General features: G+C 43.0%; 1 protein-coding gene across 1 annotated transcript in view; it reads left to right on the top strand.

The window, feature by feature from the left end:
• Positions 1-14,413, top strand: part of CYTIP (cytohesin 1 interacting protein) — a 21,221-nt gene extending 6,808 nt beyond the window's left edge. The window contains exons 4-8 of the mRNA XM_026647774.1: positions 5,164-5,266; positions 5,413-5,506; positions 8,015-8,084; positions 13,144-13,210; positions 13,947-14,413. Of these exons, the coding sequence (XP_026503559.1) occupies positions 5,164-5,266; positions 5,413-5,506; positions 8,015-8,084; positions 13,144-13,210; positions 13,947-14,413 (801 nt within the window). The remainder of the gene's footprint in view (positions 1-5,163; positions 5,267-5,412; positions 5,507-8,014; positions 8,085-13,143; positions 13,211-13,946) is intronic.
• Positions 14,414-19,158: the final 4,745 nt, after the last annotated feature.

The raw sequence follows: 19,158 nt of genomic DNA, 5'->3' as shown, positions 1-19,158 counted from the left end.
AGAATTGATTTAGGCTCTTAGGAAGCCTAAATCCTATTGACTTTCAATAAGACGTAGGCTCCTAAAAGCCTAAATCACTTCTGCACACGAGACTTAGGCTCCTAAGCAGTGGCGGTGGAAGCTCCCTACAAGTGTGTGTGGAGGGACCACTGGCACCCGAACCGTGGCCCTCCCCCATGCTGCCTCTTCCCCCGAGGCCCCCCCCCCCCCCTGCCCCCCCCCCCCCCCCCCCCCCCTTTGGCTCGCCTTTACAGCCAGTAAAAAGTGATGGGGCCATGACTCCTGCCCCCACTGTCCCAGCACCCCTGCTCCTATGTCAGCGAGGGTATGTCTGAACTTGAGCTGGAGGTGTAACTTCCAGCTCAGGTAGACACACCCTTGCTAGAACTAGCTCTGATTAAACTACCATGCTAAAAATAAAAGTGTAGCTGTGGTGGCATGAGCCGCAGGATAGACTAGCCGCCCTGAGTACATACCCAGGGTGTCAGATGGGATTGTACTCAGGGTGGCTTGTCCATCCTGCCACCACAGCTACGCTTTTAGTGCGATAGCTTGATTAGAGCTAGCATGGGGTTTTCTGCCTGAACTGGAAATTACATCTCCAGCTACAGTGTGGACATATTCTTAGGCTTTGCAACGCTGACTGGAGCAACACCTAAGCATCTTTTTAAAAAAAATCTGGCCTGAAGTCTTTACATTGTGTAGATGTGATTATGTGGGATAGCTCAGCGGTTTGATCATTGGCCTGCTAAACCCAGGGTTGTGAGTTCAATCCTTGAGGGGGCCACTTAGGGATCTGGGGCAAAAATCTGTCTGGGGATTGGTCCTGCTTTGAGCAGAGGGTTGGACTAGATGACCTCCTGAGGTCCCTTCCAACCTTGATATTCTATTTCATTATTATAGTATGAGTTTAGGCACCCCCGAATAGGACTATATGAATCTCTATGCTACCATTTGCAGGTGGTTTATGAGAATTACAGTGAAAGTTTTGCATTTGAAAGTTTCTGCCCATTTGAACGATTCTACCAGTACTTCCCATTTATGGCCTCAGTCTGTTGTAATCAGATTATGGCAATCAGTACTGTTGTAATGGGACCATGCATGTGTCTAAAAAGTTACTAATGTACATACATGTGTGTGCAAGATTGAGGCCTAAATAGCTAGATAATATTTCTCAGGCTGGTATAAACTTTCAGTCTGGTAGGACAATGTTAAATGGCATGTACTGGTGTGATTCTGAAACCCCTGAGTTTCACTTGGAATATTGGATTTAGCGGAAAGCATTAAGTTGTGCCTAATGTTGAAATCACTGAGTTGCATAGTTTCTTTGTGAATAAGTAAATAAGCCCAGGTTTGCTAGAAACTCATGCCAGGTTTGCTCACCATTTGATCCATGTTGTGATTAGAAAAAATTGTGAACCTGCCGAGGATTTTAGGGTTGTAACGAAACTCAGAATTGTGTGGGTTTTGGCTGTCTTAGTTTCACACAGAACTCCTCTTCAGGTCTGAGAAAGGTACTCTGAGACTGAGTGCAGTGCTTAATTTGTGCCAGGGCTAGACTTGGCAGTTTATAGCCCCAGCACCTCTGGGCTTGCTGCATCAGTTATGAATGTAAAAAAATTGCTTAAGCTTTAGTACCTAATTGTGTGAGTCCTGGTACCTCTTTCATTACAAATTAAGCACTGTCTGAGTGTGACAGCTAAATGCAAAGTGGAACACATTGTTTAGCATAAGGAGTTAGCACATACAGTATTGTAAGTGACCAGTCAAGACAAAGTGGCCCGTTAACACCTCTGAGTCATAGGACAAAAAGAGGGGGTTGGTTAGGTTACAGATTGTTGTAATGAGCCACAAATCCAGTGCCTCTGTTCAGTTCATGATTGTTATTGTCTAGCAGGATTATGAATTTAAGCTCCCTTGTGAAAGTGTTGTGCAGGTTTCCTTTGAAAATGAGGACTGATAGGTCAGATATAGAGTGATCGCTTTGTGAAAAGTGTTCACGCACAAGTGATAGGGTGTTTTATCATTTTCCTGGGTGCATTCATTTGAGAGCGTATTGATTGTCTGGTTTAACGCACATTGTTATTGGTGCATTTAGTGCACTGGATGAGGCACACCACATGTTGTGATAGACATGTGTAGGACCCATGGGTCTTGAAAGGTGTGTTGTGGGGACTGTTGATCATCACAGCAGTGGAGATATTTGTTGTTCTGGCGGGGTCTGGTGCCGCTTTGAATTGGTGTGTCCTGGTCTGTGGGGAAATTGCTTCTGATGATGAGCTTGAAGAGGTTGGGGGGTTGTTTGAAGGCCAGAAGTAGAGGGTCAGGAAATATTTCTTTCAGGATGGGGTCCCCATTGTGTATAGGTTGTAATTGTTTGATACCCCGGTTGGGTTCCAGCGTAGGGTTGCAGGTGACAACTAGGGGTATTTGGTCAGAGAGGGTTTTATTTCTGTATTGAAGCAGGTTCTCTTGGGACATTTGGGTGGCCTGTTCCATGATGTGATCTACTTGTCTGGTGGAGTGTCCTTGTTTGGTGAAGACGGTTTTAAGTGTGTTAAGGTGTATATCCTGGGCTTTTTCCTCAGAGCATACTTTGTTGTATCTGAATGCCTGGCTGTAGATAAGATTTCTTGGTGTGTTTGAGGTGGTTACTGGATCTACGAAGGTAGGTGTGGTGATCTGTGGGTTTCTTGTATATGGTTGTCTGTAGGATTCCATTGTTAAAGCTTGTTGTGGTCCAGAAAGTTGATGTTAGTGTGGGAGTGTTCCAGAGAGAGTTTAGTGGATGGGTGGTTGTTGAATTTGTGGTGGAAATCTATGAGGGGAGTTTAAACAGTCTGTACAAAAGATGAAAATATCAGATATATCACTTTGTCCATCCAAAAATTCTTCTTAAAAGTGGCCCATGAAGAGGTTGGCCTATTGGGGACCATCTTAGTACCCATGGCTGTTCCCATGGTTTAAACAAAGTGTTTGCTGTTGAATGTAAAATTGTTATGGGTGAGGATGAAATGGATGAGTTTGCTGATGTCTTTGGGGTGGATAGTCCATTATCTTGTAAATATTTCGAGGCAGACGATGATGCTGACATTGTGAGGTATGTTGGTGTATAGGGAAGTGACATCCATGGTGGTGAGGATGGTGTTCTGAGGGAGGTTGTTAATGTTGCAGAGCTTGTGAAGGAAGACAGTTGTGCCCTTTGTGTGGTGAGTGGTTAGAGGATGGTTTCCTATGAGTCCCAATATTCCTTCAGTAAGAGTGCTGTGGCCAGAGAGGATGAGTCTGCTTGTGTTCCCTTGTTTTTGTATCTTGGGAAGCATGTAGGAGGTCCTTGGGATGAGTTTGTGGGGAATGAGTTTGTAGAGTTACTCTTGGAATTGTTTGGGGAAGGATTTGATGATGTCCTGTGGTGTGGTGTCGGATCTTCTTTGAGATCTTTATAGTAGGGGATGTTGGAGAGTTGTCAGTTGGCCTCATTAACGTCCGCCTGCACCCCTCCCCTGCGGCCGGGGCCATGAGACCCTGACCCACTCAGAGGAGTCTCAAGCCTCCCCTCCTCCCCCTTGGCCAGAGGAGCCTCGCACAGGCCAGAAGCTGGAGCGCCCTCCCCCCTCAGCTGGAGGAGTCATGGGCTAGCCGAAGCTCTGAGCCTTCCTCCCCCTCCACCTGCCTGGAGGTGCACCCAGCCTCCTCCACCTGCCCAGAGGAGCCCCAGCCTAGCCATAGGGAAATGTTTCTCATTTTCATTTGAAGAAGCTTTTCATATGCCCCATGCAGGTTCCGGGGTGGCTGAGGAGGTGGTATTTGCTACTCAACTTCCTGGGTTCATCAGTTTAGGGAGTCCAGGAAGATTATTGATGAACCCAGGAAGCTGAATAGCACATACCACCTCCTCAGCTGCCTCAGAACCTGCATGGAGCATAATAAAGCAACCCCCCCCCCCAACTCCCTCAACTGGGCATCCAGCAGCCATGGGAGAGCCTCCCCTGGCCTATTATATTTGCCACCCATGACAATGGTGTCCCCTTTGTCTACTGGTTTGATCACTCTCTGGTGGTTAGATTTCAGGGACTGTATGGCGGTGGAGAGATCATGGTAGATGTGATGTTTGTTTGTTAAGGATTTCACAGTCAATTTTTTTCCTGAAGCAGACATGGTAATTGTAAGCGGTGGTGTCATTATTGTTTCACTATTAATGTTTTGCACAGCTCCAGTCCTGAATTGTGGTAGGAAGAGGTGGTTAAATATTGATATTACCAGGCAACCAACAGGACTGGTTATTTCTTATGTCTTTGCAAGATAACCGAGATTTTGATTAGGTATTTACAGTTACATGACCTGTCTGGCTATTTTTCGAAGTACATGTGACACAGATGATGGATTTTGCTTGATTTTTTTTTTATAATTATTTAATAAATATTCATTTCAAAATAAAAAATAGAGGCAGCTATTTTTTTTCTTGGAGCAGGTGTGGACACAATGTTGTGCCTTGGGACTCGGAGCTTTTACCGCTTAAAAAATTACTTAGGACAAGAGTAGGTTCAATTTTCCTTGCTTCTCAGTTATCTCATAATAGCCTTTTGTCCCATCTAATATTACCTGATGGTTAAAATGACATTTGAAATATGGTACCATAGATGGGTCCAAAATTTTTAAAACCATGTTCCCAGGCTGTGTCAGACTCTACACTGTTATAACTGCATCCTACAAGATGGTAGCTTGTTGTGGTGTAAACAAGAGAATAATCTATGTCCAGGTTGTCTAGAACCAGAAAGTTGTTCTTGTCTACAGTTAATATATAAATAGACCTAAACTTTTCTTTTTACTGTTTAATAGCCATCTTGGTTTAAAACTATGTTGTGTAGGAATGGCACATATTGTAAATAAAATGAACAAGGATAATTTATTATTTGTTTTTCTGTTTCCACTCATTTCTCTCCTAAGAAGGACATAGACTATTCCTATTGTCCCAGGCTTCCTGACTTCTCATTTATGATAATAACAAAACTAATAAAACATTATGCAATACAAAAAATAAGAAAAAAATGAAAATAAGATGAACACTTACTGTGCACTGATGGGGCTGTAAGACAATATTTAACTTTTTACATTGATTTTGAGGTTTTAATATTGGTAACCCTGTCAATTTGATATTTATAGACACGTAGATTACAACACCAAAATGCTTGCTCCCTGCAAATATGCACTTATGTCTGCAAAATACAAGAAGAAAGTCCTGCCCATCTTTCTGGCCTGCAAACAGGTAACTATTCATGTTTTCCTATGGTTTGTGGCTCTGTTTGTTCCTTTTCCCATTTATTTCTGTATCATTTAGTTTTTATTTTAGAGACTGTGGAAAGAATGGTGTGTACCTGAGATGTTCATTTTATTTGTATTTAAATTTACCAGGTGATATTCTAGCCAATATCAATGGAGTGAGCACTGAAGGTTTTAGTCACAAGCAAATAGTGGACTTGATAAAATCTTCAGGGAATTATTTAAGGTAATTAAGTGTTTTTTCAAACATTTTAGTTTAATCCCTTGTCACACTATGAGCCTAAGAAGAAATGTTTACTTGTTTCCTGATGCTCCATTTGCTGTTTCTGATGCTAAGGCAAAAAGGATTAAATCAAATTCTGCTGATGAAATAAGATCCACAGTTCTGCCTGTAGGCAGGAACATGGTAGCAAGTTCAAAATCCTAGAGCTGCACTACATGACGGTTTAGGACAAGAAGTGCAGAGTTACCATAGCACATCAAATATGCAGAATGTAATTGCCCAAATTAGAATTGAGCCCTGCTCTTGCATAAGGTGACCATATTTCCCTATGGTGAATATGGGACACCTGGTAAAATTACTTGTATTCAAGCGAGTTCAGTGGCAGTCAATCAGAATGATGCAGTACAAACATTCAAATTAACATCAAGTTGACTGAGCCCCTGTTAAAAAGAAATACTGAGCAGTTGGATTCTTCTTATCTTTAAGACTTTAGGGTTCACACAGGGAGGGGTGACACACACACCCCTACCCTCCCCCACACACATGGGGAGAGGTGACGCACGCACACTCCCATACACCTCTCTCATATGGGGGGAGGGAGTGACCGACTGACCTGAGCCCCCGAGACAGACTCGCCTCTCCTGGTATCTGGCGCCACATCTTCCTGAGGCAACACGGGGGGGTTGTGGGCAATCAGGGTCACATGCCCCTTCCCCCCCTAGATTTCTGCCAGGGTTCATACCAGAATGTGGCCAGCAGCAGCCTTTTGGCACTGTGAGGGATGGAAGGGATGGGAGCTGCTTCCTTCCCTCTTCTTCCCCCCCACCCCCCAACTTCTCCTCCCCTGCTGCTGGGACAGCCTGGCCTGTGTCTTTGCAGAGCTCATCTCTTCTTCTCTCCTCCACCCCCAGTGGCTGGAAATAGCTTGTCCCTTCCTGCCCACACAGTGTCAGAAGGCAGCTAACACCTCCAGGCTGCTGCTGGCCACCGACATAACCCAGCTGCCTCCTGTCCCCCGGCTATAGTGTGGGCAGGAAGGGGTTAAGCCTTAAGGATGCATTGTGCACCAGAGCCCAGGGAACCTGACTGAAGGGGCTTCAGCAGTCAGCCTGGCCAGAGAGGTGGGTCAGCAGGGGAGGGTGCCTAGGGGCTAGAGCAGCCCCATGCCCCCTGCGGGCAGGACCCAGGGCAGGAGGGTCTTGGACTTTCCTGGGGTGCTGGCCCAACCAGAGTCAGTGGGGGAAGGAAGGAGCCTGCCAGCCAGGCTGTTGGTGAGCTGAGCGCTCTGACCAGGGGCTGGTTCTCCTCACAGCGCTAGAAGTGGGATGCGCCCTGCCAGGGGGGATATGGAGGAGCAGAGGGGTTGGGGGGAAGGGAGAAGGGGCAAAACAGGGAGAGAACAGTGAGAAGGGGAACATGTAAAGGGACAATGGGTGGGCAGCACAGGCGACACGTAACCAGGTGCTGCCTGGCACTTGCCCGCACTCACCGGCCGCCACAGCTCACAGCCAGCCCCGGCCAGAAACGGAACAGGGGGCAGGGCCATGCTGGCCGAGAGCCAGCATGCAGTGGGGGCTGTGCTGACCGAGCACCGGGGAGCAACCAGCCCCACGTGCTGCAGCTTCACACCCAACCAGCCTTGCCCACCCACCCCCATCGTCAGCCACAGGACCCCTCCACTCACCACTGGTGGGCGGGTGGCTGGCAAGCAGGGATCGGGCCAGCAGCAGGACCTGCCAGTACTGATGAGGGGAGGCAGAAAATATGGGACAATTTGCCCGTTTTTAAGCAAAACTCGGGACACCTGCAGGAGGGCTTAAATACGGGACACCTGCAGGAGGGCTTAAATCTCTTTAAAAATGGGACGTCTGGTCACCCTTCTCTTGCAAGCACTATTGAGCATGAGGTAGGCAGGTTCTCGCAGTGGATCAGCACAAAGCTGGTTGTCACAGGCACTTATAGAATGATACATTGGAAGAATTCCCAGGCCATTACAAGACCCCCCTCAATCTCACACTCACACACTTGGATCTTTGTGGTAAGTAGTGTTAGTTCTCTGACTGCCTGTTGACGTAAAACTTGTAGAAAGACTAACTAGTCAAGACTGTTACACTTACCTCCTTGTCCCCATTGGCCCTAGGATCCCCTTTTTTATATTTACCGTTCTTTGGATGTTGGCCCACTACTCTCTCTTCACCCTCTCCTGCTTCTCCACACTCCTGTGTTTGGAATTTTACAAAGTGGCTTGATTCCTCTGTAACACAAGAAACACATCACTCCTTAAAATAGCTGATTTGAGAGAGATAATATATCCTAACTGCATCCCTCTCCCCAGCCCTCCATATTCCACTTGCTTTTTAGATTGTCCGCTCTTTTGGGTATTTACTGTGCCTACTGACTCCTCTGTGTGCTACTGCAGTATAAACATTAACTAATAGTAGTAATGTAATACCCATACATGCTTAAATGGTTTTTGTACATTTCAGCCATGAAAACAATTGTTCTTTACAGATTAGAGACTGTTAATGGAGCCAGGATTGTTAGGAGAATGGAACTTGAAACCAAGCTGCAGTTATTGAAGGTAATTTAATATGTGGTTTTTAAGTGCGGTATGTCTCATGTAAATATGTTATGTGTAAAAAGTGCCAGATTGACTTCTTGAAGACCGAAGTCATCTATTTTTCTTCAGACAAAGAAGGAACAGGCAATGGAAATGCAACATCTCACATTGCCCTGCCAATATGCAGCAACCCCTCCTGCCTCAAGTGCTGAGAGGCTAGTTCATTTCCTATGTCTTTGACCTTGCTAGTTCTATTGCCAACACACCTGGTATCCTCGCTGGCAGTCTTTGTGAAGAGGATGCTTCTCCACAAGGGGAACCCCAAAATACCCAGGCCCTCATTTGATCATCTGCTTAAGGTCATCTAGCTTGGGACATTGTTCATACATAGTATGTGTGAGGAGTAGAATTAAGGAATGTTTGCTGACTCAGGATAGCCCAAAGCTGCTGGATGATGTTTTCAAGACTGATTGAGAGGAAGGATTGTACTGTGGTTAGGGCACTAGCTTGCCACTTGGGGAATTGGGGTTCAATATTCTGCTTTGCCACAGACACCCTGTGTACCTTGGGCAAGTCTCTGTCTCAGTTGCCTACCTGAAAAATGGGGATAATAGCACTTCCCTACATCACAGGCTTTTGTAAGACACTCAAATACTATGGTGATAAGGGCCATATAAGCACCTAAAATATCTAGATGATAGAATTACTTCTACTTCTGTAAACCTATAATAATCTCTGCCATGTGAGTGTCAGTAATGGGCAAGTGCTAGGTGTTATGACACAGACCTTGATTCATTTTTTATTAACAGAGTTGGTATGATTTTTAATTTGATTTGTATTTAGCAAATACCACCAGCAGTTTTGTACCATGACATGGAATTCATAAAGAGTTTAAAAAAAAAAAAAAAAAACAACCAGAAAAACAAAAAAAAAAAACATGCTGAACTTAAGCATGCGTGTGTGTGTGTGTGTGTGTGTGTGTGTGTGTGTGTGTTTACATCTGACTCCAACTGAGTGAGCCGTGGCAGATCTGAGCAGTGGCCCGTGCCAGCTGACTTGGACTTGTGGGCCTGTGGCTGTGGGGCTGTTTAACTGCAGTGTAGACATTCTGGTTCAGGCTGCAGCCCGGGCTTTAGAACCATGTGAGGTGGGAGGGTCCCAGAGCTCAGGCCACAGCTTGAGTCAGAACATCTAAACCGCAATTAAACAGCCCCACAGCCCATACCCCGAAAGCCTGAGTCAGCTGACATGGGCCAGCTGCAGGTTTTTAATTGCAGTGTAGACATACCCTATGCATACAAGTTAAGTCATCAAGTTGATCCAATTAACATACCTGTCTGGTGTAGTCAAACTATTCACTAGTGTCAGCATATCTGGAGTTGGTGTAGTTGAGAGCAGAATCTGACCTATCCTCTTTACTCTTTTTCTTTTCTTTTAAATAATGCTGGGCCTGATTCACCTCTCACTAGTGACATTAATGATTTCAGGGGAGACGCTCCAGATTTACATTAGTGTAACTCAGACCACAATGGTGCCCACTTACTCTCTTATTACAAGGAAAGTACTCGGCCTTTAAAGTGTCTGTAATTTAAACAGATTAATTTTAGTCAAGAATTTAAGTTTTTAAAGTGTCCCAGAAGTAGTAAGTAGAGAGCGCCTGTTTAAAACTATTAAAATACATCTAATCTCCCAATGAATTACAGGGTTTTCTTTGGGTTTCTCAGGGCAGGATGGTCTAGTGGATAGGGTACTGGACTGGAAGTCAGAAGACCTGGGCTCTGTTCCCTGTTCTGCCACTGGCCTGCTGTGTCTCCTTGGGCAAGTCTCTGTGTTTCTGTTTCTCCTTTATTGTCTTCGTTTAGAATATAAAGGCAGCGACTGTCTCTCACTCTCCTTTGGGACCTCTGGGTGCTATGTAATGCAGCTACTCTAATAATAATATTTACCAGGTGCTCCTTTGCAACGCTGGCTCTGAGGCAAAGCTCCTTCATATACAGTGCTGCTTTTATGCAATCTACCATGTTCTGCCCTGTCCCTCAGTGTTAGGAGATTTAGGAAGGTAGAGGGAGGTGGGGGAACTACACATGCCCAGCACGTTGCTTACATCACATGGGGCCACCACCCGAGTTTGACCTCCAAATGACCCTGATGTTGGAATGGCAACCCCAACTTCGATTAAATCATCTAAGTATGCAAGCAGCCACCACCACCTAGTCCAGAAAGAACTAGAAATAAGCCAAGTCATGGAGCCAGACATTTCATTGCTGTGATTAATGAGACCACAGTAGTTGATTATTATGTCGGCAGTCACTAGTACCGCTACAGAGTCCATTACTGTTAGTTGTACAGGCTGGGATAAACTGCCTGACAATTGCGTGCGCTCTCTCTCTCTCTCTCGCTCTCTCGCTCTCTCTCTCTCGCTCGCTCTCTCTCTCATAAAAGCTTTGAAAAGCATCTGAGCCTAAGAAAAACATCATAAAGTTACTGTGCTTTGTGCTATATCCATGTACATTTTGATTTGACAAACAGCAGGTGGAACAGAGCTACTTACTTTACAGTGATGGATTTAAAATATCCCCAATCTGTTTCTTAGCAGCCGAACTCTAGCCTTGCTAGGTGGATTTGTTAAATATGAAATTCATCTCTCTCCTTTCCCCTTCCATATTCAGAATCTAACCCCATCGCCCTCTTTCTGCCCTCATTCAGAATTTAATTAAAGCAGTTATCTGCTTCCAAAATGGCTAGTCCTCTTGCTGCCGTGCAGACCACATTGTAATGCTCCATGATGGTGCTAATAGGGCCGGTCATTTTGAACATCCTGTGACCTCACAGCATAGACCACAGCATCTCTAAGCTTAAGTCACTGATAAAGCAAAACTGCTGCATCTCTAACTATATGCCCTGTTTTCAAGAAGGGGGTTAATATATCAACTATAGTTTCCCAGAAGTGCAAAACCACTACCTCACAAAATAGTTGTCATATATCAAAGTATTGAGAGGGTGTGGGCCTGGGCCCACTGGTTTCATATTAGTGTGGTTACAATGGTAAGAAACCAATTTTTTGTTTATAAAAGATCAGTCCCCAAAAAGGCTTCTATAACTGAGACTCTATTAAAGTATGTGATAAGTAACCACAAGTACAAAGAGTCATTATAAACAGAATTAGAGAGCTAAAGTGGGTGAGGGAATATCTTTTATTACCTCACCCATCTTGTGTCTCTAATATCCTGGGACCAAAACGGCTACAACTACACTGCAAACAGAATAAGCACATTTAGAGTTTAAGAATTGTTTTGTTTTTTGACATAACCTGCCAGATTGATACAAATAACCTTTTCACAGAACTAGGGACTGAACATGTAAGCACATTGTTAGAGAGATGTGTTCTAAACTTTTGGGCCAGCAAACTGAAGAGAAGTCTAGCTAGCATCTTGGCAGCAACAGATGGATGCACATCATTTATTTGAGTGTCCAAGTGCTTGCTCCCAAATTTCAATTAGGTGCCAGAAACCATAATTAGGGGATAGCTGGGACTCTGATGTGGTGATGATGACAATAAGGAAAATCTTGGATATTCTGAATAATCAATAAAAGGTGTCATGCTGCCCTCATGAGAATTCACCCAGATTTGGCCAAATTATAGGCCTCTGAAAATCACCATTTGCAAAAGTTCAGTAGTGCTTGTTAGAAGCTTGCTGCTAACATTTCCAAACAATTTTTTTCTCACGGTTTTTCACTGCAGCAAGAAAGAAATTTTTCAGTTTGTTTTGTGTCGACCTGAAACTAATTTTATTTGGGTTTTTTTTGGTTCAGCCACCAAACCAAAAATCAGTTATCCACTTAGCTCTAGTCATTAAGAAGGGAGGCGGTAGTCTAATATGACTGCCCTTGAAACAACAGTCCACACAGATGTCTGCACACACGTGGTATTAGCAAAAATTTGCATTTGTATTCAACATCAAGCTTCTGCCTATGTAAATCAGGAAACAGTGTGTCTAGCTACCTATTTATAGGTACACTGAGTTCATTTACATCATTGCAGATGGCCCTATTGCATCCACCTTAAAGTAAAATGGTACAGGTTTTATTGTTTTAATTAAAATCTGTAACTGCATTTGAGATGTCTAGATAAGCATGCAGCAGGGAGGAAGCAAAAATGTTGAGCAACATCAGGATAGATCATCCTTTATAGGCATCAGACTGAAAGTGCTGTTGCTAACCATGACCTCAGGACATTGCTCATGGCAGAACAAGCTATAGAAGCACATGTGCCTTGTTTTCAAGAGCTCAGCACCCACGACTGAGGACAGATTTCCAGAAGAGATCAATTCCCACTCGGACAATTAACAGGACAGCATTTTCAAAAGTGTTAGGCTCCTGATGTGCTGAGCTTTTTTGAAAAATCTGGTCATTCAATTTGGTGGCTAAATGGTAGCTGAGCATTTTTCAATATCCAGTCCACAGTGCCCATGATGCTGGCATCACAGTGGGATGACTGGCAATTTTAATACAGCAACCAATGCTGGAAATTCTGAAGATCTTCTTATCCCAAATAACTAGATAATCTCTCTCCCAGCCTTTCTTTTGGCAAATGAGTTTCACTGTCCTTGCCGGTGATTATTATATAGTTATTGCACTACAGTTATGGCTTTTGCTTCAAAGATGCTGCTTCTATTATGGGATGTGCAGATAGTATTCAAATGCTGTTGGTACAGGTAGTTATAGTATCATGCCTCTGAACTTTTGCATTCTCTTCTTGTAGGAGGTGAGCCCGACTTCCAATAACTAGTGTTCTCATATCTATGGGTAATAAGAGAACCCAGATAATACTCCATAATAGCATGTGTTAGGTGCATCAGCAAAAGTCAAACAAAAATTAACAGAATAATTTGTTTCTGGGAGAAACGTACTAATTTTCAAGCAGGCTCTGTTAATACGACTGGTAAGAGAACATGCACTTTATTGAAAGTACCTGCTTCCTAGAACTAAGCTGCTGTTTTTCTGAATACACCATTTCTCTAAACAAGCTTGACATTGTGACAGTTCGTGCTAATCATCATTCACAATTTACCCTTCACAGCAAACTTTGCAGGAAAAATGGGTGGAGTTCCGATCGCTGCAATTACAGGAACAACGCTTGCTACATGGTAAGTTTTGATTTCCTGTTAGGAAACCACAGTACGTTTCATGACCGTCACAGCTTCTTCGGCAGAAATTCTGTGTGCTCAGTCGAAAGCAGGTGTTTGCTTGGGTCTGATTTTCATTTGGCTTCTTTTTCCCTGTTAATGAGGGCATTTTGTGGAAAAACTGTTTCAGGGAATGAATGGGGATGTCTGTCTCCTTGGCTGGTGCAGAACAAAAGGTCATTTGTATGAATTCTAGAAAACAGAAGTTGGCATTGGTTACACACTTTTTTTCCTCCCTTCCTTTACTGACTGACCCAGGGAATGACCTTCATTCTGTTTATCTAGGGGGAAGCGATAGGTACACAGCTAATACACCTTCCTCAGGCTGTAATTGGCCACTGCCTGAGGCAGGACACTGGACTTGATAGATCAATGTTCTAAGCTGGCATGATAAATCCATGGGGCTCTTCCCCATCTTCTTGGCTGAAAAAAGCTGATACCATGACAGTAAGGAAGAACAGAGAAATCTAGGGGAGACAAAATAAAACTGTTGACGTGCCTTGTGCAGCTCTCTTCAACTAGCCAAACATGTAGGCGTCAATTGCCAGTAACATCTCTCTCTAATGACACTTCGGGAAGTTCAGATTGCGAAGTTGTAGATTATCTTTGATACACAAACTTCCTGTGCTCTGGTCTTTACGTAATTTACATTGTATAATGTCGCTGCTTTTATATCTTTTATACCTTTTTTTTCTAGGGGAGGTGAATGACAACAACTTTGACACCCTGGAATTGGAGTCCAATTTATTTGGTAGTTGTGCTTCATCAAGGCCTGCCTTCCCAATTAAGCCCCGATTCTCCAGCGAAAGCAGCTGTAAAAGCCAGCTGAGCTCAATGACAGTGGACAGTGAGGATAGCTTCTACCAGACCTATGTTTTTGAGGATTCTGCTCATGAGACTCTGAGCCGACAGTCGAGCACAGATGATGATTGCTTCTTTTCGAGGGACAATGACACTGCAGTAGGGAAATATTCACTGCGGAGGAACAGAAGCATCAGTCTGGCTAGCAGTGGATCAATGTCACCCTCATGGGATGGAGGCAGTTTTTCAAATATTTTTGGAACACTCCCACGGAAAAATAGGAGAGGAAGTGTCCGAAAGCAGCTTTTAAAATTCATTCCAGGTCTTCACCGAGCCGTTGAAGAGGAAGAAAGTCGTGTCTGACATCTTTATCTTCTTCAGTAGCAAGGACTGTGTTAGTATCCATAGACAGAAACTGCAGCAGTAAAACCACATAGTGCCTGGGATTCATACTGACTCACCCAGCCACACGTTTTCCCCCGACATAACCGTATGACAGGACTGACATTATTTAAAGTGCTGGTTTTTTTCATTATTCTTGAATGCAACTCGCACACTGTGAACCCAGCTTTGTTAGTATAGAACAGATTTTCAGGGACTAACTTTGGTATGTGGAAAAGCTTTGCAGCACCTTCTCATCGACCCTCGTGTTACCAATGTAGTCCACTCTGTGTGAGAGTTACAGCTATTTATTTCCTACGTTAGCGAGCCAAATATTATATTCTTCAAAGAACTTTATTAAAGGGCCTGCTGCTGCTGAAATCATTGGCAGAAGTCCCATCGTGAGCAGGATCAGGCCCCACATATACAAATATGCACACCACAGAAGAACAAAACTGTGAAAAGAAGTGCAGTAACTAGAAGTCTGAAGGATTTACTTGTATGTTTGTTAACCTTGTTGCCTGAGCTGTGGCTCAGACTAGGGTATATTTGAGTTTCTGTAGCAGAGACTAGGGACTTTTATTTAAATGCAATTGTCTTTCCAGTCAGTAAGTTAGAGAGCACATTTCTCCAGTCAGTCATGCCCATAGGACAGCATGCACACGCTGCAGGGCCCGTAGCAGTAACTCCTAGGATATCATTGGGATTTTTCTTGTCTCTTCATGCTAATATTTTAATACACATCATAACCTATGGCCCACACTTTATCAGACCTGTCTGGTCCTCATGGTTGAAATCACTGATATGTCATGGTAAGTCTTTACCATCACAGGGAATTTGAAATCTAGGGTCACTCACAAACTTACATGATTCCTCAGATAACAACCCAAAGCTTTTCTACTATGGCAGCTCATTCAGTACCATTGTCTGTTGTTTTTACACTAGACTGGCCACAATAGCTGAGTTACTGAGCTTTTAAAACACAGGGTGTGTGTTTCATTCATCTGGGTAGGGGGAACAAACTGGGGCCATTGAACGTAAATGAACTTGAGAGTCAAAACATTTCAGTTTTCTAAAAAGAACTGGTGGAGAAAAGCATAAAGGGTTATTGGCTTAAAAAATGGAGGGGGTATCTGAAATATGAGACAACTGCAGAGCCACACTCCTTGGACTATGATTGAGTATGTTTGGGGGAGGTATTCAACTGAGGTATGTTATTTGATCTGCAGCTGCACGGTAGTATAGAAAGAGAGAGGAAGTGGCTTTCTGGTGCTGCTGGTATCGGATTGACATTAGCTTCGGTAACATGAATTGACCTTGTACTTAGCAGCAGTGATGACAAAGATCATTGAAATGGTGAACGCCAAAGAAATATTGGACAGGTGTGTATAGAGCAAAATAACATCCATTGCAGTAGTTTGGTAACAAAGGTTTTGGAATAGATTTCAGTGGTTTGGAATGAAATGCCAGAAAAGGAGTCTTCCAGGGTGAACTGATTGAAAATAGAAAGAAAAGGAAAAATCGAATGGCAGCACAAGGTCTGGAAAACTAGTGACATAGTCTGACTGCTTTTGTGTTTTCTCCGCTTCAAGACCCTGTTGTGACAGCTCAGGTGGGCCCGTTATCCCTGCTTATAGTGACATGTCTCTAACTCCTGTCACTTGTTTCTGAAATTCTAATCAGGCTTATTGAAAACATATTTCCCTGTACTGTGCATATGTCAGGCTCAGTAACAAGTAATTTAAAGGTTATGCTTCTTCACTGTCACCAATTGAGATTGTTGCAGTCAAAGAAGCATATCAGAATTTCAGCAGTCTTGAGAAAATATTGATCAGCGAACGATGACCTAAATACAGTACATCAAATGAATTCTCCTTCTTCAAGGTCCCATAGAAATAAGTACATCCCTTCCTATGCCATTCTCATGGGATGTCCTGCAGTTACCAATAGGATTTTGTTTTGTTTCTGAATGGAATGCAAGATTTCAGTCTCACTTTCGAAAACTCCTTACAAATCAGTGTCAGGGAAGTGTGCCTTTTGGGATTCAAACCCCATAAACAAGCTTGCACTCTTAAGGACTTCATGGAATTCTATATACAGTATTTTGGTGTACTGCTGCAGAAACAAAAGGATCAGCAATTGTCTAGGTTTTTTTAGGATTAAAGATTTCTATAGTTTATGGAATGAAGATGGAAGGGATAGTTTACCCAAGATTATAGGAAATTATTTAATCAGTTTGGATATAGAATGGGAAGGAAAGGAGACACTTTATGTATATATCAGGTATTATATGTGCATAACACTTTTATAATAGATTAAGCACAAATTAAGTCCTCTAAACTGCAGCAAAACTTTTCAAAACATAGCATAGATGGAAGAAGTGTTAATATAATTATCTTTAAGAATATCTTTTGTTTTACATGACTCACTTGGTTTTAAAAAAGAGCATTAAGAGGTAGTTTATACTTCAGACATTTCTCTAACAAGATTTCAATTGTGTTTAAAACATCAAAGTCAAAGCAGCAACTTTCACCACCACAAACAAACAAAAAGTCAAAGAAATATCTTCCATTGTACCCAATATTCCTTTAGTTGATAAATTTGTTTCAAAGGCACATCTTCCAAGGTGATTTAGCCACCCAACGCCTGTTAAACCAACAAGAGCTGTGAACCAACATTTCAAATAGTTTTTATATTTTTTTCTAAGAGGATTAAAAAAATTGTAGTACAGCAATTCTCCATGTGAAGTTGAGGGAAGGGAAACATCATATGAACATGGGGGAAGCTTTATTGCTCTGTTTATTATGGGAAGCACATTCTTTTGTTTATTCAGTTTAACATATATGTTTATTATTATGCTAAAAATTGAACATGTGCTTTAACCCCCTAAATTCCCATGTCTCTGGTGGTTCAAAGTCCAACCCTTGATCCAGCTGAGCTCTGAATTTCCTGGCTGGCCCTTAACCTGAGCAAAACCAAACCCCTTGATTCAAATAACCCCACACCTGGATCCAATCTAATTTTTTGCATCTGGAGTCCATTTCTGAGTCAACACAGTAAATCACAGGCAAAAAGTTAAGATACATCGCATGTATTTTCAGACATTGCTTTCTTGTTTTGTTTTTGTTTTTCGCCCACAGTTATTTTTAGATGCAATGTCACTAGGATGCCTTGTGGGAAAAATTAGATGTTTAGATGTCCAAGTGAAAGTGACTGTGGGCACAGTGATGCTCTAGTGAAGGCTGGATTGAAAATCATGCCCATAATACCACTCTGAGAACATATAGGGCCTGACACTTCAACCTAGATCCCAAATTTTCAGGTGCAATTTTGCAAATGCAAATAATTGGGCCCACATCTTGCACATGCAAATAACTGCAGTTGGACATGGTAGCACCTAGACATCTAACAATCCAACATATAGGTGCAAATATGCAGGCAGAGTTATTTGTGCATGCAAAATTGCACCTGCCAAGTTAGAAGCCATCTCTGAAAATCAGGCCTTTTAAGTATAGGAAGTTCCTAATGCAGGTTTTCACTTAAAGTAAATATTTTCTTTCTTAGCATGTCTACCGTACATGTAGGATGGACTCCTGGCCCTACTGAAGTACATTGATTTCAACAGGGCCAGGATTTCACCCTGTTTAGGAACAGGAATTCCATAGCTGTGTTAAAATTTTACTCACAAGTAAAAAATGCCATTTTATATTAAAACTATAGAATATTCTTGCAGGAAAGGGGCCTCTGATTTGTGCTGAAGTACACACAAATTGGAAGATAATGAATATGCAACTGATACGTGCAAAGGTGGGCTTTGCATAAGATAATTTGTGGGTACATGGATCAGGGCCCCTTCGAACATATGACCCTGTGTAGCTAAATCCTTTCTCCCCTTTAAGGGATTTACCTACGTCCTTGGTGGTTATATATCAGAGCAATGAAATTGGCTGGAGTCAGTCTTTTAATTTGGGCTTGATCAGTTTAACAGAACATATGGATTTGAATTCTGTGCTGCACTTTAACAGCAGCGAGGAACTAGAGATAGGCCAGAACCACAAATTTCAGATCCAAATGTGGATTGCAAGTCCTTCAGAGTTCGAGAGGTGTTTCCACATGGAGCAACCCAACCTTCATCAGACCTCCTTCTCCCCAAGGTTTGAGGGTGTTTGGAGCCAGGGTTTTGGTCTGAGACCATCTCCACAAGCAACAGATGTTCTCAGACTTTCCTGTTGGACCTGAAGGTGAAAGTTTGTACCCTTGCACCGTCAATAATGTGAGTAGCTAAAGGCTGACTGTGTGCACTTGGTAAGAACCCCCTCATAAGCCAACATGACGAGATATTGGTTAAGTACCAAGTTATTAACCAACCAGCCAGGGAATTCAGCTGGTCAGGTGAGGATGGTTAAAAGAGAGACAGGAGGGAGAGGGGAAGGCAGGGCAAAGGAGTCCATTATTTCAGAGAGGTGAGATCTCTCTCTCCCTCCTGCACTTTGCTTTGGTATTAGGTAAAGACCTGAGGAAAAGTCTGATGCTGTGGAGAACAAATGTTTATAAAGCACTTGGTGTTGAACTTGCTACTGGTGTGCATGAGGACTATTTGCAGTAAGGATCCAGGATAAGGGAACCCTGCCCTATGACAATAAACATTTTATTTGTGTTGAGTCAAATGCAACCTCAAAGTCTAAACTGTAGCTCTTTGTATTGAAAGAACATAGACTAGATAGTAA

The sequence above is a fragment of the Terrapene carolina genome, unplaced genomic scaffold, assembly GCF_002925995.2.
Source record: "Terrapene carolina triunguis isolate 2854851 unplaced genomic scaffold, T_m_triunguis-2.0 Scaffold62, whole genome shotgun sequence".
NCBI classification, from domain to species: Eukaryota; Metazoa; Chordata; order Testudines; family Emydidae; genus Terrapene; species Terrapene triunguis.
Note: the sequence above shows the minus strand (reverse complement) of the source record. Positions and strands in the feature narration are given on the sequence as shown.